This window comes from Leptonychotes weddellii, chromosome 4 (genome assembly GCF_054177405.1).
Source record: "Leptonychotes weddellii isolate Sample4059 chromosome 4, ASM5417740v2, whole genome shotgun sequence".
In the NCBI taxonomy this organism is placed as follows: domain Eukaryota; kingdom Metazoa; phylum Chordata; class Mammalia; order Carnivora; family Phocidae; genus Leptonychotes; species Leptonychotes weddellii.
Window position 1 is genome coordinate 93,682,527 of NC_138372.1, and position 23,098 is coordinate 93,705,624.

General features: G+C 41.0%; 1 protein-coding gene across 4 annotated transcripts in view; it reads right to left on the reverse strand.

The window, feature by feature from the left end:
• The window catches only part of PDZK1 (PDZ domain containing 1), a 39,424-nt gene that overhangs the window by 3,353 nt on the left and 12,973 nt on the right, over positions 1-23,098 (reverse strand). For 3 of the 4 annotated variants that reach the window (XM_081815831.1, XM_081815830.1, XM_081815832.1), the window contains 6 exons: positions 18,461-18,672; positions 17,522-17,771; positions 15,683-15,819; positions 14,606-14,801; positions 12,057-12,253; positions 7,656-7,880 (listed from right to left, as the gene is read on the reverse strand). In XM_081815831.1, the coding sequence (XP_081671957.1) occupies positions 7,656-7,880; positions 12,057-12,253; positions 14,606-14,801; positions 15,683-15,819; positions 17,522-17,771; positions 18,461-18,670 (1,215 nt within the window). In that variant the 5' untranslated portion in view covers positions 18,671-18,672. Of the gene's footprint in view, positions 1-7,655; positions 7,881-12,056; positions 12,254-14,605; positions 14,802-15,682; positions 15,820-16,967; positions 17,502-17,521; positions 17,772-18,460; positions 18,673-23,098 lie in introns of those variants that run through there. The other variant, XM_031040572.2, reaches the window with a different exon arrangement.

Here is a 23,098-nt window from a genome sequence, read left to right on the forward strand (position 1 = left end):
TTAAGACAGGGAGAGGTAGCTGTTTTGTCTGATTCATAGAGACAAACACCGGAAGTGAAACAAAATGAGACAGGAATATGCTCCAAATGAAAGAATAAGATAAAACTTAAGAACTGAACAAAATGGAGATAAGCAATCAACCTGAGAAAGAGTTCAGAGTAATGGTCCTAAAGATGCTCACCAGATGAGAGAAAATTAAATGAATGCAGTGAGAACTTAAAGAAATAGAAAATATATTCTTTATCTCTAACTGGTTTTTATAGTAACTGAAATTTTAAAATACCCTAGAGGGAATCAACAGATGATATAGAACAGATCAGTGATCTGGAAAGACAGGTAAGCACCCAAGCTGAATAACAAAAAGAAAAAAAATTTTAACTGAAATAAGGTTAAAGAGTCTCTGGGACAACATCAGAGTGTGGTAACATTCGTGATATAAGGATCCCAGAAGGAGAAGAGAGAAAAGGACGGAAAGCTTATTTGAAGAAATAATAACTGAAATAACTGAAAACTTCCCTAACCTGGAGAAGGAGACAGACTTCCAGGAGAACCCCAAGCAAGATGAACCTAAGGAGGAACAACAAAACCCATAATAATTAAAATGTCAAAGATTAAAGATAAAAAGCAGCAAGAGAAATGCAACTAGCTACATACGAGGGAAATCTCATAAAGGCTATCAGCTGATTTTTCAGTAGAAACTTTGAAATTATATATATGATCCCACTCCCCCTCTGGCCTGCAAAGGGCTGAAAGGAAAAAAACCTACATGCAAGGATGTTCTACCCAGCAAGATTATTTTCAGAATTGAAGGAGAGAGAAGTCACAACCCCTAAATCAGCCTTATAAGAAATGTTGAAGGGCCTCTCCAGGCTGGAAAGAAAAGGCCATAACTAGAAGAAAATTATGAAAGGAAAAAATTTCACCAATAAAAGCAAACATATAGTAAAGGTAGTAGCTTAGTCACTTAAAGGTTGAAATCACAAAAGTAGTAAAACCAATTATATCTTTAAAAAAAAGATTTACAAAATAAAAAGATATAAGACATGCACTAAGTGTGGAGGGGAAGGAATAAAAATGTAGTGCTTTAGAATGTATTTGAATTTGGGATGCCTAGGTGTCTCAGGCAGTTAAGCATCTGACTCTTGATTTCGGCTTAGGTCATGATCTCAGGGTTGTGAGATCAAGCCCCCTGCATTGGGTTCCACACAGGGCATGGATCCTACTTAGGATTCTCTCTTTCCCTCTGCCCTCCCTCCCCAACACTCGTTTGTGCTCTCTCTCTCTTTAAAAAAAAAAAAAAAACGGGTTTGAATTTAAGTGATCATCAACTTAATATACACTGTATATATTTCTAATGTTCTATGGGAACTTCATGGTAACCATAAACAAAAACCTGTAATAGATACCAAAAAAATTAGAAAGGAATCCAGGCATAACACTAAAGAAAGTCAGGAGTCACAAGGGAAGAGAGCAAAAGAAGAAAGGAATAGAACTACAAAAACAGCCAGAAAACAATTAACAAAATGTCATAGGTACATACCTATCAATAATTACTTTAAATGTAAATGGTCTAAATGCTCCAATCAAAAGACAGTGGGTAACTGAATGGATATAAAAACAAGACCCATTTATATGCTGCCTATAAGAGACTCACCTCAGGCCTAAAGACACAGGCTAAAAGTGATGGGCTAGAAAACATACCATGCAAATGGAAGCCAAAAGTAAAGCCAAGGTAGCAATGCTTACATTAGATAAAATAGACTTTAAAACAAAGACACTAGCTAGAGACGAAAGCACTACCTAATGATAAAGGGAACAATCCAACGTAACAATCGTAAATATCTATGCACCCAACATGGGAGCACCAGAATACATGAAATATTAATAGACAAAAGGGAGAAACTGACAGTAATACGATAATCATAGGTGGCTTTAACACTCCACTTACATCAATGGATATATCATCCAGACAGAAATTAATGAGGAAATGGTGACTTTGAACAACACATTAGATCAGACAGACTTCACAAGTACATACAGAACATTCCATCCAAAAATAGCTAAATACAAAATAAAAATAAATAGCTAAATATACATTGTTTTCAAGTACACATTGAACATTCCCCAGGATCTTGCATCAGGCCACAAAACAGGTCTCAATAAATTTATGATTGAAATCATATCCTGTATCTTTTCCAACTACAACAGTATGAAACTAGAAATCACAAGAAAAAATCTAAAAAGAACACAAATAACATACTACTAAACAATGAATGGGTCAACCAAGAAATCAAGAAGGAAATCAAAAAATACATGGAGACAAATGAAAACACAATTCAGTCTTTGGGATGCAGTAAAAGCAGTTCTAAGAAGCTTATAGATATACTGCCCTACCTCAAGAAACAAGAACATTTCAATTTAACCTTATACCTAAAAGAGCTAGAAAAAGAACAAAGCCCAAAGTTAGTAGAAGAAAGGAAATAAAGATCTGAGTGGAAATAGAGATTAAAAAAAAATAGAAAAGATCAATGAAATCAAGAGCTGGTTCTCTGAAATATAAACAAAACTGTATACCTTTAGGCAGATTCATCAAGAAAAAAAGGACTCAAAATGAGAAATGAAAGAAGTTACAACCAACACTATAGAAATACAAAGGATTATAAGAAATGATTATGAAAAATTACAAGCCAATAAATTGGACAGCCTTCCCTCTTGCCACTTTTATCCAGCATAACACTGGAAGACCTGGCTGCAAGAATCAGACAATAAATAAAAGGCATCCAAATTGATAAGGAAAAAGTAAAATTGTTATTTTTTGCAGATGGCATACCATACATAGAAAACCCAACAGACTCCACCAAAAAACTATTAGAATAAATGAATTCAATAAAGTTGCAAGATAAAAAATTAATACACAGAAATCAGTTGTGTTGCTATACACTAATAAAGTAGCAGAAAAAGAATTTAGGAAACAATTCTATATACAATTGCACCAAAAAGAATAAAATACCTAGGAATAAACTTAACAAAGAAGGTATAAGGCCTGTACTCAGAAAACTTAAAAGACATTGATGAAAGAAACCGAAGATGACACAAACAAATGGAAAGACATTTCATGCTCATAGATTGGAAGAACAAACATTGTTAAAATGTTCATACTACCCAAAGCAATCTATAGATTCAATGCAATTCCTATCAAAATACCAACAACATTTTTCACAGAACTAGAACAAATAATACTAATTCGTATGAAACCACAGAAGAATGCCAAATAGCCAAAGCAATCTTGAGACAGGAGAAGAAAATTTGGTATATCACAATCCCAGATTTCAAGATATACTACAAAGCTACAGTAATCAAAACAGTGTAGTACTGGCACAAAAAATAGACACATAGATCAATAGAACAGAATAGAGAACCCAGAAATGATCCCACACTTATATGGTCAATCAACAAAGGAGGCAAGAATATACAGTGGGGAACAGACAGTCCCTTCAATAAATGGTGCTATGAAAACTGGACAGCTACATGCAAGAGAATGACCACTTTCTCACACCATACACAAAAATGCTGGAATTTGGAGTGAGTAAATCATGAGGTAAAAGGTACGGCATAGGGAATATGGTCAATGATACTACAATAATGTATGCTGACAGATGGTACCTATGCTTGTGGTTGAGCACAGCATAACATATAGAGTTGTCAAATCACTATGTTGTACACCTAAAACTAATGTAACATGTGTCAACTATACTTCAATAAAAATAGATTGGACAACCCAGAAGAAATACATACATTCCTGGAAACAGAATCTTCTCAGTCAGGAAAAAATAGAAAATCTGAGCAGACTGGTAACCAAATTGAATCAGGAATCAAAAACTCTCAACAAACAGAAGTCTAGGACCAGATGGCTTCACAGGTGAATTCTACCAAACATTTAAAGAAGAGTTAATACCTATCCTTCTCAAAGTATTCCAAAAAATAGAAGAGGAAGGAAAGCTTCCAAATTCATTCTACAGGGCCAACATTCTACAAGGCCAGTTTTTGATAACAAAACCAGACAAACACACCACCAAAAAAAAAAAATTACACATCAATATGCCTAATGAACATAGATGCAAAATTCCTCAAAATACTAACTAACCAAATTCTACAACATTGTGAAAGGATCATTAACCATATTCAAGTGGGATTTATCCCAGGGATGCAAGAATGGTTCAATATCCACAAATCAATATGATACACCACATTAACAAAATGAGAGTCAAAAATCTAATGACCACCTCAATAAATGCAGAAAAAACATTAGACAAAATTCAACATGAAAAAACTCAACAAAGTGAGTTCAGAGGGAACATACCTCAACATAATTAAGACCCTATATGACAAGCCTTCAGTTAACATCATACTCGATGGTGAGAAGCTGAAAGCTTTTCCTCTAAGATCAGGAGGAAGACAAGGATGTCCATTCTTACCACCTTTATTTGATGTGGTACTGGACGTTCTAGCTACAAAAATTGGAAAAGGAGGGGCACCTGGGTGGCTCATTCGGTCAAGCATCTGCCTCTTGGTTTCCGCTCAGGTCGTGATCTCAGGGTTATGGGATTGAGCCCCACGTCGGGCTCCACACTAGTGGAGAGTCTGCTTGGGATTCTCTCTTCCTCTGCCTCTTCCCACCATCTCTCTCTCTCCCTCTCTTGCAAATAAATAAGTAAATCTTTTTTAAAAAATTGGAAAAGAAATAAAGGACATCTAAATTGGTAAGGAAAAAGTAAAACTGTCACTATTTGACATGATACTACATATAGAAAACCCTGAAGACTCCACCAAAAACTATTAGAGTAAATGAATTCAATAAAGTTGCAGGATACAAATGTAATATATAGAAATCTGTTGTGTTGGTGTACACTAATAACAAAGTAGCAGAGAAATTTAGAAAACAATTCCACTTTGGGGCACCTGGCTGGCTCAGAAGAGCATTCAACTATTGATCTCTGGGTTGTGAGTTTGAGCCCCACACTGGGAAAGAAAGAAGAAGAGAGAGAGAGAAAAGAAGGAAGGGAGAAAAGAGAGAGAGAAAGAGGAGAGAGAGGGAGGAAGGAAGGAAGGAAAGAAATCCCATTTACAATTGCTTCAAAGAGAATAAAATACCTAGGAATAAACTTAATGAAGGTTAAGAAGGAGGTTTGAAAGGCCTGTACTCTGAAAACTGTAAGATGTTAATGGAAAGATAGCCCATGCTCATAGGCTGGAAGGATTAATAGTGTTAAAATGTGCATACTACCCAAAGCAATCTACAGATTCCATGCAATTCCTATCAAAATTCCAATAGTGGTTTTCACAAAACTGAACAAAAGATCTTAAAAATGTGTATGGAACCACAAAGATCCCGCATAGGTAAAGCAATCTTAAGAAGAACAAAGCTGGGGTCTCACAATCCTAGATTTCAAGGTATACCACAAATCTACAGTAATCAAAACTGTGTAGTACTGGCATAAAAGTAGACACATAGATCAATGGAACAGAATAGAGAGCCCAGAAATAAACCCACGCTTATACGGTCAATTAATCTACAACAAAGGAGGTAAGAATATAGAGTGGGGAAAAGACAGTGTCTTCAATACATTGTGCTGGGAAAACTGGAAAGCTACATGCAAAAGAATGAAACTGGACCACTTTCTTAACACCACATACAAAAATAAACTCAAAATGGATTAAAGACCTAAATATGAGACCTGAAACCATAAAACTCCTAGAAGAAAACACAGGCAATAATTACTCTGCCATCGGCTTTAGCAACATTTTTCTAGATCTGTCTCCTCAGGCAAGGGAAATAAAAGCAAAAAAACTATTCAGACTATGTCAAACTAAAAAGCTCTTGCACAGCAGAGGAAAGCATCAACAAAATGAAAGGGCAACCTACTGAATGGAGAAGATATTTGCAAATGATATATCTGATGAGGGGTTGATATCCAAAATATATATAAACTCGTACAACAAGTAACACCAAATAATCCAATTAAGAAATGGGCAGAAGACCTGAATAGGTATTTTCCCAAAAAAGACATACACATGGCCAAGAGACACATGAGAAAAGATGCTAAACATTTTTTTTTAAGATTTTCATTTATTTATTTGAGAGAGACCGAGAGAGAGCAAGAACACAAGCAGGGTAAGGGGCAGAGGGAGAAGCAGACTCCCTGCTGAACTGGGAGCCTGATGCAGGGCCCAATCCTAGGACTCCAGGATCATGACCTGAGCCGAAGGCAGACACTTAACCAACTGAGCCACCCAGGCACCCCAAGACGCTCAACATTATTAATCAGGAAAATGTAAATCAAAACCACAATGAGATATCACCTCACACCTGTCAGAATGGCTAGTACCAAAAAGATAGGAAATAACAAGTACTGGCAAGGATGTGGAGAAAAGGGAATAAGCCCCAGTGTGCTGAGGGTGGGACTGTAAATCAGTGCAGCCATCATGGAAAACAGTATAGAGATTCCTCAAAAAATTTAAGATAGAAAAACCATAAGACCCATTGATTCCACTTTTGAGTATTTTCCCAAAGAAAACAAAAACACCAATTTGAGAAGATCTGTGCACCCCTATGTTTACAGCAGCATTATTTATAATAGCCAAGATTATGGAAGCCACCTAAGTGCCCACGGATAGATGAATGGATAAAGAAATGTGTGTGCATGTGTCACACAATGGAATATTACTCAACCATAAAAAAGAATGAAATCTTGCCATTCACAACAACATGGATGGGCTTAAATAGTATTATGCTAAATGAAATAAGTCAGACTGTAAAAGACACATACCTCATGATTTCACTTATATATAGAATCCAAGAAACAAAACAAACAGAAATAGACTCAAATCCAGAGAAAAAACTGGTTGCCAAAACAGAGGTAGATGGGGGATATGGGCAAAATAGGCAAAGGGGATAAGAAGTACAAACTTCCAGTTATAAAATAAGTAAATCACAGGAATTAAAAGTACAGCTTAGGGAATATAGTCAACAATATTTAATAACTGTATGTGACAGTGGTAACTACACTTACCAATGAGGAGCATTTGTAATGTATAGAATTGTTAAAACACTATGTTGTACACCTGATATCACATTGTATGTCAACTATACTTCAATTTTTAAAAAAAATCATTAAGATCATCAGAAGAAAAATATGTAGCGTTACAGTGGTTGAATATCGTATTGTAGGTCTTCTGGGTTGAAGGCACTAATTTGCTTTCGTAGGTTCCCTTTCTGCATTCCTAACTTGAGAGCCATAGGGACAGTCTTCTCAGTGTCAGTCCCTACAGGCTAGGGACATTATGCCAAATGTGTCAAGGTAAACAGGTATCACTCCCAGTCAGAGCTGACAGTGACTGTCCACTACAGTCATGTCGAATCGCTCTATTTGATTTGAAAGTCTCTAAAGACAATTAGGTGTTTAAGAAAAACAAAAGATGTGAGCTTAGGATGTACTAGTCACTCTCTTAAAGGGTACAGGACCATGACAGCATTTATTTAAACCCAAGTGAGACCCTCAGTGCAGGCTTTTCAATGTAACCTTTTTACTAAGCCATCAATGAGTGGGAGACACTCTGGCTGTGTTCATGGGCCTGCTAGAACCAGATGACCATACCTCTTTGATGAAGGAGCCTGGCCGACCCTGAATCGCATTTAAGTGAAAGCCATAGCCGTTTTCCCCTTTAACCAGCCGGCAGAGCTTAGGCTTATGATCTCCTACTTCCTCTGTAGTATCTGGACTCGAAACCTCTAGAGGAGCAGGTGTAGGAGCTGTAGTCTCCTTGACAGAACCATTAGGCAGTTCTTGACTTTGATAGTAGAGAAATGGAGAAAAATGAGCCTTTTGAAAATAAAGGGAAAAAACCATTAACTGTAAGTATGAGTAGTTACACATTATTAAATGTGCTAGCTTAATTTACAAGGGGTCATGCATGTTCCACAAGCCTGGCAGACACATCTGGTTGTGGGCAGTAAAATTTCTATACTACCCCAACCAGAAAAGGTATAAAGAAAGATTGAGCTTGGCTATGGAGTAAATAAATTCGCATATACATAAAATAAAAGCAGTATAGGATGCTGTACAAAGATGCAAAAATAACTAACAAAAATGCTAGTTTCTTTTGACTGTCACTGACCAACTGTAGGCAGTGTCCCTGTGGGAGATGACACACATCGAGTGACTTGGCCTGTAACTCATGCATAATAGGTTCATCTAGCCCTTCCTCCTCAGTGAGATGGTCTTCAGAGCTCCTTAAACACATCAGAGAAAGTGAAACAAAACACTATTTTCATTACCATCTGAAGTACACAGAGTAATTTGTTGTACTCATTTTACTATTGTTTGTTGTAATCATTAGCTGACACTCCTGTTATGCCAAACTCCTCACCATCTTTAAATACTTCTAATTCATCTCCACTCTCAGACCAGCCATGCGAAGAAGGGAATGATGGTCTTAAATACAAAAGAGACATAGAACAGGAAACATATGACTGATTTTTTAAAAGAATTAAAAGCTTAGTAGACTGTGGGTTTTAATTGAGAATTAAAAGGGTAGCTTTGGGTATGGTAAGATCCTGGATCAGCCGTTAAATTGCTGCCCACAAGTATCCAGGACATTTGTTAGGCCATGAGTAGAAAATCAAGCAATTGAAAGTGAGTACAGTGTGCACTCTGCCCCAAATTGTACTGTTCAGCAGCCTGGTTAAAATTAGATTGGGGTCCTCTGGTTATCATCTCTCTCACTAACGACAAGACCACATCTTCCTTTCTAAATAAGAGTAACACCAGCTAAGAACTCCTACTTACCCGGTTCAACTAAATTTCAGAACTTTCAGTGATATACTTGCAAATGTCCCACATTTCTCTCTGTCTTTAAAATGTGGAAAGTTGGGACGCCTGGGTGGCTCAGTCAGTTAAGCATCTGCCTTTGGCTCAGATCGTGATCCCAGGGTCCTGGGATAGAGTCTTGCATCGGGCTCCCTGCTCAGCGGGGAGCCTGCTTCTCCCTCTGCCTGCCACTCCCCCTGCTTGTGCCCTCTCTCTCTGACAAATAAATAAATAAAGTCTTTTAAAAAAATGTGGAAAGTATCAGTGACTCATTACATACAAAAATACCTCTGACATCACTACCCAACAGGCAAATCAACTGTATGTGATAGTAGCAGCTGATCTTGAAGGTAAGTACAGTAACATTAAACAGTCAATGAGTTTTTATTCACTTTCAGTTATTTGCGTGCCTAATATGTGCCAGGAACTGCTTTAGGTGTTTGTTTTATTCAACGATGTATCTCAAAGATCCCCCACTGAGCCACCCACCCCTGTATGTAACCTACTTTAGAGGGGGTTTGGGGGGAGGGAGGGAGAAGATGGGGACAGGCATCTTTTTAGATCAAAGTTCTCTCATATTAAACCAGAACATTATAGTTAAATCATTGTCATAAAATCAGGAGGGATTGGAAAAGCACTGATGTCAGAATCCCCTTTACAGCAGCCAGAGCAGTGACCTCCTGACTTCTGCCTAAACTTTCCCACCAAATGGGAGGTCACCACTTGGCAAAAATGGCTCCCCCTGTTTCTGGCAGCTTCAGCTGTCCTTAAGCCAAAAGCTAGCTCCCTAGACATTCTCTATTTGATTAAGCTATGCCCCATAGAACACCTCAAAAATAAGGACTTCTTGCATGTAATAGCCTTCTGAATTCTTTTATATATATGTGTGTATATATGTGTATATTTATATATGTGTGTATATTTTATATATATGTATGTTTATATTATATATATATACATATATATATACATATGAAGAACATACACACACACACACATACACACACTATATTTACATCTTTATATCCATTCATTTGACAGTGGACACTTGGGTTGATTCCATCTTTTGGCTCTTGTGACTTAATCTGTGGTCTAACATATGGTCTATCCTGGAGAATGTCCTATGTGCCCTTGAGAAGAATGTGTTCTGTTGTTGGGTAGAGTGCTCTGTATTTCTGTTAGATCTAGTTGGTTTCTTTTGTTCATCAAGTCCTTGGGTTCCTTATCTTCTGACTGGTGGTTCTATCCATGATAGAGAATGGGATATTGAAATCTCCCAACTATTATGGTAGAACTGTCTATTTCTACTTTCAAGTTTGTCAATGTTTCCTTCATGTTTTTTCCAGCTTTATTAAAGTGTAATTGACAAATTGTATATATTCAAGGTGCATAGTATTATTTGATACACATATGCATTGTGAAGTGATCACCACAATCAAGGTAATTAACATATCTATCACCTTACATAGTTACCATTTAGCCTTTCAAATTCTTGAAGATGTTCTCCTTTCTTCCCCAAAGCCTATGCTTATTCAAACTAAATATTCACATGGTGATTTCCCAAACCTCTGCCCTGATTACCTTTCTTGACACTGGCCTTCTTATAGTCATGTTCTCAGAACTGCACACGGTGTTGACTTAACAAACAACATTTCTATGTGCCAGGCATTATTCTGAATGTTCTAAATATTACCTCAAATAACCCTTCACAGTAACTATCCCCATCTTACAACTAAGAAGGCAAGCACAGGGAGGGTAACTTGCCCAAGATTACATTACTGGTCATTTCAAGTATGGTCTGAACAACTCAGTACAGTAGTACTATCACCTCCGAAGGCCAAGTGTCAGTTAAGGTAACTTTAAATTGCCTTTTGGGGGGTGGGGGCAGCTACTTAGAGTATCATCAGGTTTCTGGTCTTTTTTTGTAGTCCTCAAATCAGGTCTCACCATTTGGTATTCATACAATTTCGTTTTAAGTTAGTTTAGTACCTGAAATTCATTCCTGTTTAAACTTAAACTTATTAGTTTTTATTCTTCTTTCTATCCTGACTGGATATTTTGAATATTATAATCTCTAGTAAATTAATTACCCATCAACACATTAAGCCATCTGTGTATGACTTAAGTATATTAAATGTTTTCCATGTCTCCATCCAAATGTGGTAATAAACTAGCTTAGGATAAGAAGCATACCACTGGAGACATCTATTCAGACTGACATTGTTCCAGTATCAATTATTCTTCAGGTATGGTTGTACAACGAGCTAAAAACCCATTAACTGTTCTATCATCCAGTTCACTCTTTAATTTTCTTTACACAGTACCTTAAAATTGCTAATCAAAATGTGCTGAGAGGGTATATGGTATAATGAATTAAGAACTTGGGTTCAAATACAGGCCGAGGTGGGTGACTTTTTAAAAAATGAAGTTTAGAGCGACTAAGAAATTGCTAATCTATAAAAAGGGGCTAATACCACCCCCTACCATATTCCTCCCTCTGTATTATTTATGCACCTTTGGATGTTCCATTATTGTATATCACCTGGAACAAGTCCATCTTTGTTCATCTGTGTGACCATCACGTAGTGAGGCAGATGGTATTGGCAGAAGGCCTCCAAATGTCTGTTAAGCTAGACTGAACACCTCAGTTCTTGCGATAAAATTAAAAGATTATTTAAAAACAAAACATGCAGATAACACCTGTTGTGATTAAAAGCTGAGAGCAAATATGGTTAGTTTGACACTAAGGTTAGTCTTGGTGAATTCGTGTTTCTATTTCCTTGCTAAGGGCTTAGAAGCTGTTTAACAATCCTTTCTAGGCTTTTATGTGGGGTTAATGGAATTAATTGGTCTATAGTTTTAAAATCTGGTTGTTTCCTATTTGGGAAAGGTAGGGCTACATCTGCCTATTTCCAGGCTATTGTTCATAGATTTTTCTCAGATTACCAAAAGTAATTCTATAGTTACATTTGCAAATTCTTTCAAAATTTTGAATCTAAGGACTTAAAACTCATGTACCAATCACTTGGCATTCTCTTATCACTACCAATTTGAACTTCAATGCAGCCTTAATGATGATTGTTATGCCCTTCCAGTTTGAAAATCAAAGTGGTAACTTAGCCACAGTGTGAGGACTTGAGTGAATGGACCCAACCTTAATGCATGAATATGCGGCCTTAAATTATTTACCAGTCTATACATGTTGTCCGTCTCTTTGTCCACCACCAGCAGTGAAGTCTGATCTCCGCCCTTTCTAATCATTTCTACCACACTGTCATGATCCAGGGATTCCACAGACTCGCCGTTGACAGCGACTAACAGGTCATTGTTCTTCAAGCCAGCCTCCTCTGCTGGACTTCCGGAATCTATGTCCTTGATGACTTGACCTACCCTCCCCCAAAATTAAATAAAATTATCAGAAAGACCCCTAAATTAAGCTGTCGAATTTCTGCTGAAGCCAAAAGCTCTGATAACATAAATTTAAAAGGCACGCTGCATACGACTGCCCCTCCCACTGGCACCCAAGGAAGACGATAAGCACCCTATCCAGCCTCATTCCCTGCCCACAACTTACTCCAGGAACAAATTCAGCCATTACTGATGAAAGGATCTTAAAGAAAAGAATCCGGTTGTTACCAAAGTGTCTGAGACTCAATCTTGACAAAAGAGCATGCTAAGCATTAAGAGTCAGCAAGTTCCCAGGAAGTCAGTGAGCAGCCATGTACCCATACATCTTATGTAGAAGCTAAGCCATTAAAATGGGGCAGGAAGAAGAAAGAAGAACAAAACCAAAGAACTCAGAGCCTAGGAAACACATGCTGGCATTTTAGTAGCAATTGGGTGTATTCAACTGTGAACGTGTTTGTGTGTGCTTGCCTCAAGGATGCGCCTTTACCCTTCCTCTCCTGACTTGAACTGTCTTCACCAGGTGCCTTCAGATCTCTCACACTTTTTTTTGTCCCTCCCACTATTTTAACAAGCTCCAGTTTCACTTTTCCAGCTAGCTGCTGGGCATCTCCAACTAGATAGCCCATAGGTCCCTCAAATGTAACACATTCAAACCAAAAGTCATCTCTGCCCATCTCCCACATCCCAAAGCTCCTCCCCTTGTCACCTGACCATGGCAGCACCATCACCCCAGTCACTGATATTTAGCATCAATTCTTCCTCAGTATCCACTCCCCATATTCTAATCAACTGCTAGGTCATTTGATGCTACCTTAATATTTGACACATCTCCTCTCTGGCCCCACTTCTTCTACCGTAAGTGCATGTGGTATTAGTTCCTGCCTTAAATTCTACCTAACGACTACAACACCTCACCAACTGCTCTCCCTGCCCCTAATCCTTGCCTTCTCCGCTACAGATCTGCCTTCAGATTCATCCTGATGCAAGGTCTGACCAAGCCATTCCTGGCTACAACGGCACAAGTGAGGGCTTTAGAACTGAACAAGACCTGAATTTGATCCTAGTTAAGCCACAACTATTTGTCCTTATAATAATTACTGTATCTTCTCCCTGCCCTCAATTTCAGAAATTCTTCTTGCAGAATTATTAGGAGTAATTGAGATATATAAAGCCCCAAGATGCTGTAGGCTTAATTTTTTCCTCTCACACTGTTGAAAAAACTTTTCACTCCCCATCAACTACAGAGCCAAGTCCAAACTCTTCAACTTGGCATTGAAGGCCCTCATCATCTCTTTCCAACCTACCTGCCTAGCGTCGTTTTCTGTGCCACGCATTAGATGCCAAACGGCACCCATGTTTCCCTGCTTTGTTCACACAATCCTATCCTCATGGAATGGCCTTCGTTGTCCCCATACCGTCTACTTGTCCAAATTTTATTCACACTACAAAGCCTGAGCTCAGCTGCTATCTCTACCATGAGGCCTTCCAGTACTTTTTTAGTAAGAAAAACTGCTCCAATCTTGAATTCCAATACTACTCTACCCCACATTAAGGTGCCCCTCACCATCCACCTTCAGTTATGGACATATGTGTGTATTTCCTCTACTAAATAGTGGGCTCCTTGACTGAAGAATTCCTGTTTGATTCACTTGATATTCTATAAGGCCCTGAGGATGTTTTTATATAATATGAATCAAATTAATATTTGATGAATTAACATAAATATACATAATGAAAAGAAAATAGCAATGTCTAGAACAACAGTTTGCCTGAGTCTGCATTCCTTTATATATTCAGCTTCCCTATAAGGACCTTAGTTCTTTCCTTGTTGAGTTATAAGGAATCAGAAAGATTCCGGATTCTATTTGTTTCCCAGATCCCGACCCACACCCCTGACTCAGATCCAGTGGTGTATTGGAGTTGGCTCACACCAGCTTGTGAGAACCATTTCTCTTCAAGACTTCTCAACTTTGCATTCTGTGACAGCACATTCATGGCTTGAAATCAGGTATCTTGGGAGTATTTACACCACAAAAAAATCAACAAAAAAGTCAACAAATGCTACAAATTAGGGCATTTTTTTTTCCCAGAGAGCAAATTTACAGCATACTACTGCCCAGATCCAAAATTCTGCCTTATCATTCTGCTAAGGAAACCTTGAGATGCCCATCATGGCCCCCATGGAAAATGACCCAGCCATGCTCTCTAGTCTCTCACTGTCCCCTCATGCAGTTGGTAGGGACTCGGGGGCCTAACAGAACTCTGGAGTCAGAGTGGGTGAAGAATTAGATGGTTACACTACCAGGTTTTCTGTTCTTCTAGTGCCTTACCTTTCTGTTCTGGGCCTGCCCTTAGATAGAAACCATAGCCATTGCTTCCCTTCTTCATCTCCACAACCCGGGGCTGGTGGGGTAGCAATTTCAAACTGGCCGTTTCTCTCTTGAATTTTATCTTCTGCTCAGCATGGAGCTTGTCAGTCTCCTTGTCCACCAGCAGGAACACGACTCGGCTTCCGGATTTCTTCACCTGCAACAGCACACACAGGTAAGACTGACAGCCATCTCCAAGAACAATGCTGGGAAGCAGGGAAGTTTCTTCCTAGAGGCACACAGTCTCCAGATTCGATAGAAAAGATGGAATGTAAGGCCCAAGTTTAAACTATGATACTCCCACCTACCATCAATAATAGTCAACACTATCTCCACGTCCACAGTTGTGTATGCCCTCACCCACACAGATGCTAACTGAACCTACGTGAGAGCTAGAATTCAGAAAACCCAGAAGCGTACTTAAGTGAGGTACTTAAGTCTAGAAAAGGAGTTTGGAAAATCAAGTTAAGGTCTATTTTGAAAAATTATTCTACCAAGAAAAGATAAAGTTGGTCAGTTTTCAAGGTTCCATATGACCTCAAAGGAAAACCTCAGAGTATTATCCATGTGTCATGGAACTGTGCTGGGATGTAAGATTTGGGCTTGACACAGACATTATTCGGTTGGTTTCTACTGATCTGAATAGAAGAACGGGTCTTCCAACACTCCCCATGTGTAGCTCTGTATCCCTCACCACATTGGTTATCTGCCAGCTTGTATTAAAACATTTTAGTAAAACACCGACTTTGTTATAAATTCAGAGGGGGCTCCCAATCAGGTACAAATAAGATCCAGAAACTAAAGTTAACGATTCTTTAGAATGCTTCTCTCCGAAAACCTGAAACTAGCAAAGGCCTTATTCCAAAACCCTATGTTAACACTGCTGACACCACTAGTGAGTCTGTTCCCTCTTAATACAAAGGGTTCGTTAACTTCTCATCATTATATTCCTCCCATCATAAACTACCATTCGTGTCTTCCTGTCACTTGCAACAAGAACAGAGTGAAAGGTAAGAAAAGTACCCCTCTGGGCTATACCTTGGCAACCACTTCCTCATGGCTGGCATCTTCGACATTCTCTCCGTTCACTTCAATCAAGTGATCACCAGCCAGGACACCAGCTTTCATAGCCACACCTTGAGGCGTTATATCCGTCATGTACACTCCCTTTTTACCTGCAAGGGTGTGGACAAGCATGACAACTCCATTACACAGAAAGTCCAATTATAAAGGGTTTTTTCCCAATAATGTAAAATTACAACTTCCAGTTTTAAAGCTAACTCAAATAGACTTGGGCTTCTGATCTAGAATTAAAATTATAGCTCCTAGCACAAAGCTTGACACAGACATTATTTGGTTGGTTTCTACTGATCTGAATAGAATTTCTGAGCCCAACTGAAGGCAAGGAAGGAATCTCAGAGGGCAGTGGCCTCTTGAGCCAGAAAGCACCAAGCCATGTCCATGCTGCATCATTGTATCTTACTCCTGTTCTTCGCCTTTGTGGAATTAGAAGGCATCTGCTCCATTCTGTCTTCTTTAATTAGTACCATCACCAACCATCACATACCAATGAAGTCACTAAATCTCGCTCATGCAGGCTTAAGAGGACAGAGGCACAGAACGGCAGGGATGTATACACATGTACAGTCTGTCTAGATTAGTAGATGATGCGATTTAGGTGCTTCTTATAGAAATGCTGTCAATTCTTTCCAGATATTAATATTTCAACCTAGGCAAAGGGTAGCTTCACAATGACAAAATAAATCATTTGTAAGGAACAACAGTATAAACTGCTGCCTTAAAATTTCTCCCATTACCTTGTTATATATTTGTCATGAAGAAAACATCTTCTTCATAAAGCTAATTTAAACCATTTATTATGTACATTAGCACAAGAGTCAAATGAATAAAATCTGAATTATGATAATTTTTTCACCATTTTGCTGATAATGGACTTCTAAGAAATGCCAAGCTTCCCTTGACCACCTGCGCCATTATGTTTAATAATGGACAAACTTGAGAAATACCTCTTACAGCTAATTTATATCACTTACTATAGGTTAAATAAGCCTTGGGAACAATTTTATGTTTACTATTGGTCTGCTATTTATTACTTACCCAATTATGACCAGTGCTCCTCCAGTAGCAGGAAGAACATGGGAGGAGCAACATTCAAGGTAGAACCAAAAGGCTTATATAGCCTCTATGGCTCTAACCTAAATCCCAGAGACACCATCACAGAACCACGACCAACTGAGCAAGAGCCAGCCTGCATCTCTGAAATTCTAGAAACAGAGCTTCTAGTACTTGCTGATGGACGTACCTTAGAGCCATGGAGGCTAGGCCACAGCTGAAGGTCCTATTTCAATGTCACGGCGTTGGGGGGGGATGATTAGTAGAGTAGCATCTGTGGCAACTATAACAGGGTCTGGCCCATCAACAGGTGCTCAAGAATTTGTTGAATAAATGATTACCTGGGCACTCAGAAGTGTAAAGATATCATCCTTCTTCAAAAGTAGCTCTTATAAAGAATCTCTTTTTTCTTGCCTTTTATTCCCCCTTCTCCCCTCCACCCTCACCCTAAGGCAGCTAGGAAAGAATAACAAAGAAGCATCAGCCCTCTAACCCTCTGGCCTCCAAGGCTCAGCCTAACAAACACTGGGGGACAAGAGTGACTAGTGGCCCTCCCCACCCTGTGCTGGGTCCAGTGTTTTGATCCTTCATTGCACAATTGTCAAAGCAAGGGAAGGGCCAGGGAGGGAAGGAGGGATGGAGGGAGAAGCTGCAATTGGATAGCCATAGCATCTGAAAAGTTTGTCAAAGAAGTCAGTAACCAATAACAATATCTTTCTTCTGGAAATTCCACCCTCGACTCACCTTGGACAGTTTTCAGAGAGAAGCCATAGCTGTTCCCCTCCTTCACCAAATAGCAGAGCCGTGGCTGAGTCCGAGTCTGTGCTCCTTCGTTCATCACAGCAGGCAGTTTCTTATCATTCACACTCGGCTCTTTCTGACTTTGACCCAACTCTTTCAAGTCTACCTGCTTTTTCATTGCTTTCTCATAGGAATCCCCATCCAGGACTAGTAAAGTCACTGAATTCCCACTCTTTCTGACCAGATCTACAACCTAGGAGGAAGAAAAAGATAACCAACCAAGAACCTTATCAGCCACCATAGGGGATGCTCACCATCTGGCTCATTCACTGGATCTAGAGATTCTTGAATGCTGACCCCTGAAGCCCAAAGAGTCAGCAGGTGGTGCTCCAGCCATCTAGACCCCATCCCTCCTAAGATCCAGGTACAGATTGGAGGGGGCAGGGCTCTCGCACTGTTGGAACCCAGAGTGTGGCCAAATCCTAGCTGGGCTAATGGAAACAGCCTGGTGTAGTGAAAGGAGCATCCACCAGGAGGTAGGCAGAACTGGGGTAAGGTCAGACCCTCCCATGTGTTCACTGCATGAACACATCAGCAAGCGAAGTTCTCTGAGCCTTTGAGCCCTCTTCTGTGAAATGGTGATATGTGACCTCATGGGTTGTGATGAGGGTTCAACAAAATAATGAATATGAAATTGCCTAGCATAGTTCCTGGCATATAGCAAACCTGATGCCTATTGGCTCTGACACTATTCAATCTAGGAATAATTTTACAGTTCCCAGTTAATTGGAGGGGACTTGATTAGTGGGCAGAAGGTATAGCCATAAAGGGGTCTGCCTTGCCAGTGGCAGCTGGGAAATCTCCACTGACCCCAAAAACTTATCAGCAGAGATGTGGAGGCTAAAGAGATCCTAGAAGAAGAACCCCAGATGTCCCATTCACCTGCATATGCTCTTCCTTGTCCACAAAGACACCATTGATCCTAAGAACTCGGTCTCCATCCTGGAGGCCTGCCTTCTCCGCTGGGCTACCCTTCTCAACTACCCGGACCAGGTGGCCAGCAGTGTCCTTCTCAATCCGCAGGAAGAAGCCATAGCTTTGCCCTTCTTGTTTAGACAGCTCACATTCTCGTGGATGGAAGGTGGAAGCCATTTCTGTGATGAAAAACAAATGGATAAACCCATGGGAAAGAAAATCTGCTTGGAGAGAGAACCCTTGTCCTCCCTCTCCCATGATCCTGTTCTAACCATGCCAAATCTAGACTGTAGCAACACTGGGGGTGTAGAAGGCCACCTCCCAGGACTTGCTAATAATTTCTAAGTCTGTTTCCCAAGGATGATCTTTTTACTTGAGTTTCAGACCCATGTATTTGGCTGGGTCCTGGACACAGATTTTTCAGTTTCAATAGCTCCAAAACTAAATTCCTCTTTGTCCCCTGATCTAAAGAAAGTAGGTTTAAATACCTGACCTAAAAATTTTAAGAAAATCCAAGCCCACCTTCATTCAAATATTTGAAGAGCCTCCCTAGTCCTCAAGGACTAGGTCTTGAGGATAAATCTGTGACCTATCCTTTGCCTCTCATATCGGGGAGAATGTATTTTTACAACAACACATAGTGAGTGATATGCTAGGCAAGAACAGAGTGATAAGGCAGAATATAACAAAGGGCGTTGGGAGTAGGGAATGGGACGGACAGAGTTAAGAATGGCTTCCTGGGAAAATGACTTTCCTATATGACCTGAAGGACTAGTGGGAGTCAGGTGAGGTAGGACCGGATCAGGAAGATGTCAAACAAGTGGAAACTGAGACACCAGCCCTCAGAGCTGGCCTGATCTATTGGAGAGGAGATAGAAAAGTGGTTGACCAGGACCCTGAAGTTCTTGTCAGAGCAGAGTAGGGATGCACCCCAGAGAAAGGACTCCTGGGGCCGGGTCCCACTTCTCCCGCCTGAAGCAGCTTCTGCTTCCATCCATCCTGCCCTTCCTTTTGCCCCACTGCCAGGAGCGAGGTCCTGGGCCACAGAAGAAACGACAAGTGCAAAAAGCACGGGCTGGGGCGTGGGCACCCAGTTCCTACGGGGAAGGCTCCTGCCAGTGTCATCCATCCCTCTTGGCTGAAGCATTTTCTTTCACGGGAGAATCAGAATGGAAGCCAGAATGGCTGGTGCAAGGCAGAGGCCTGAGTTCCCTACCAGTAAATCAGAGACTAAACCTTCTGTCCCTTCCCTCCTGGCGGGACAGGAACAGAGGAGCGCCGAGGGCGTGGAGGGTGTGGTGGAGGAGAGACAGCGAAGTCCTCCAGGCCCCCTAGCAGCCACAGCGTAGCGATTCCAGATAGCCATCTCTGGCCTTCACGCCCACAGAGACACCCAGTACAAACGGGGCAGAAAGGCTCCCACTGCCCGACAGCTTGGCCACTCAGCAGTCGGCAGCCACGCCCCCAGCGGCACGAATGACTAAGCAGTCGAGGAAACAAACAAATAGACACCGTTTCAAGTGATCTCTCGCCAAGGGCCCAGGGCCTGAGCCCTCCCCACTGTGTCCCCAGGGAAGAGAAAAGTGGAGCCACAATCGTGTGGTCAGAGGCCACCCCTGGGGGAAATTAGCAGCTCTCGGAGCATGACCTGCTGCCAGAAAGACACCACTTTGGGAGGAGACGGGGAAGAAGGGTACTGGGGGGAACTGGGCACCACCAGAGCGGGGCTTCCTCACATTCAGGCACCTGGGCTGCCTGAACCTTTATTTTCCTTTCTGCTGAGCATCTGGCCTGCATGTATCAGTTCCATTTTCCAGCTCAAACCCACATCTATATCCAAACTCACCTCTAGATCCCTCTCAACTTTCAATTTCGTAGGACTAAAAACTGGAAAAAACCAAAGCCCTCTGAAATTTGGAGATAATTATAGAGAAACTTCAACCAAAGCCCACAAAATCCGCAACATGTCCTAATAATCAAAATAAAGGCCATTCAATGCTATGTTTTCGTCAAAAGATGAGACGGTCTGTGGTCAACATATGCATGCTCATTTCTAAGGCACCCACGCCCAAAATTCAGCCATCTCACACCCTGGGTGTCAGCCACAGGATCATAATCGCTTTCTCTGAAGGTCTGCAAAGATAGAAAGTGAAACCTCCTTGCCAGCCAGACCAGTCCCATGTTTAGGGAGGGGGTAAGAGGCATCATTTTCCTAGGTCTCAACAGACACACAAGGAAAGACAAAGCTCTATTTCTTGGCAAAATCCCAAGTTGTTTTTTTATTTGGTGAAAGTTTTCAACCAACCAGACGGCAATCACTCAGATCTGCACTTGTGTCCTTGAGGCCTCGGGCACTGGCTGAGAAATGGCTCTGAGCCCCCTCTGGCCTCCTGCCCCCACGTCAGCCCCTCCCCACAAAGCAGCCACTGGTGCTGGTGCCCATATGCCACGCTGATGAAATACTGAACACCTTCAACCATAGCAACAGAGAAAAGCAGATCAATGCCCCAAAAGCCGGGACTTCCATGGGACCCTTGGAGCCCTAAAACCGTTTCCTTTGCCATCTTGCCAAGTGACAATTCAACTAGGAGCCGAAGGGCTGGGCTCTGGTCCAGCTCCAGACCTGGGTTCATCTGGTGTTACTCTGGCCCCTAAGTCAGGGTTGGGACCCGTGACTTTAGCAAGATTATCACTGCTCCGTGATGAGGATGCCTGGGACTCTGGAACACAGGGCCTAAGAGGAAGGATCTTTGTATTTAAGGATGCTCATTCCAGTTTCTTCACCCCCATCCCCATCTTCTGCTTCCTGAGAAAATCCAGATCGGACCCCTATGGTGGGCAGGTATTTAACTAGAGAAGGCATATGGATTTCTATAACACGGTACCAGCAGTCATCCAGTGCTGGAGTCCGTTAAATCTTCAGCAGGCTTCATTCCCCAGTTCAGATAGCCAAAGTAAAATACTGGAAATGAAAGAAAGCTATAACCCCTGCTGAGTTCTGGCAAGAAAGTCAACTCTTGGCAACAAAGTTGCTTGCCTGTGGGAAAGAGAACAAAGTGCTGGCTGGTGGTCAGGGCGGAGAGCCAGAGATTTTTTTTTTAATCAATCTTAATTATTAATCATACCTTCAGACCCTACCTTCTTCCAAAAGAATTAGATTATTGCTACCAGGAAAGGGAATAATATGCCCATGGTCAAGAAGGAACGTTTGGCACACTTTAGAAGTTGGGAAGGTGAGGCAATAACAACAGAGGAGAGTGGGTAGGACTTCTGGATGTGGCCAGAGAAGAAAGAATTGAAGCCACTGGGCTATTTTCCACAGGATAGAAATAGCTGGGGGGACCCAGAGACTCTTTTGAGCCCAAGGCAGGTCAAGACTTCTCAGCTCCCAGGCAGCCATCAACATGGGCCCATCTCTGACCCCTAGTCAAACCCCTCACCAGCAGCCTGCACACAGAGCAGAAGTCCGAACCGGGAGCTATTCCAGAGAGGAGCATGACCTACATCAACAAGACCCAAAAAGCCAGGAAAGTTCAGCTGTTGGCTGAGGCTAAGAAGTCATCTCATTTTCCCCTCCATTTGTGCATTTGGGGCTGGAAGCTGCAGGACTTTCCTCAGCAGGGCTAGCCAAGGAAGCAGTGAGACTCCATTCAGTTGATCCCGGTGCCTGTGGGACTTATAGGGAAGTGTGCCTGCCCTGTCACCTTGCACATCAAAAAGTTCTCTGTTCTACCAAAAAAAACCAATCTGATTGTTAAAACTGGGCAGAGGACCTCAATAAACATTTCCCAAAGGGATACATGAAAAGCTGCTCAACATCACTAATCATCAGGGAAATGCAAATCAAAACCACAAGATGTATCATATTACACCTGTCAGAATGGCCAGTAACAAATATAAATATATATATACATATATATATATTACTCAGCCATAAAAAAGAATGAGATCTTGCCATTAGCAATAACATGAATGGACCCAGAGGGTATAATGCTAAGTGAAATAAATCAGAGAAAGACAAATACCGTATGATTTCAGTTATATGTGAACTCTAAAAAAGGAACAAATAAAGCAGACACAGACCCATAAATACAGAGAACAAACCGATAGTTGCCAGAATGAAGGGGGTGGGGGATGGGCAAAGGGGGTGAAAGAGAGTGGGAGAGACAGGCTTGCAGTCATGGGGATAAAAGGTACAGCGCAGAGAATACAGTCGATGGTACTGTACGGTGACAGACGGTGGCTACACTTGAGCATAGCACAACACAGTTGTCCACTCACTAAGTTGTACACCTGAACTAATGTAACACTGTGTCAACAGGGGCGCCTGGGTGGCTCAGTCGTTAAGTGTCTGCCTTCAGCTCAGGTCATGGTCCCAGGGTCCTGGGATCGAGTCCCGCGTCGGACTCCCTGCTCGGCGGGAAGCCTGCTTCTCCCTCTCCCACTCCCCCTGCTTGTGTTCCCTCTCTCGCTGTGTCTCTCTCTGTCAAATAAATAAATAAAATCTTTAAAACAAAAAAACACGGCGTCAATAACTATACTTCAAGAAAAAATAAAAATAAAAAAATAGACCATTCTCTGTTCTAAGATAATGGTTATATGTGG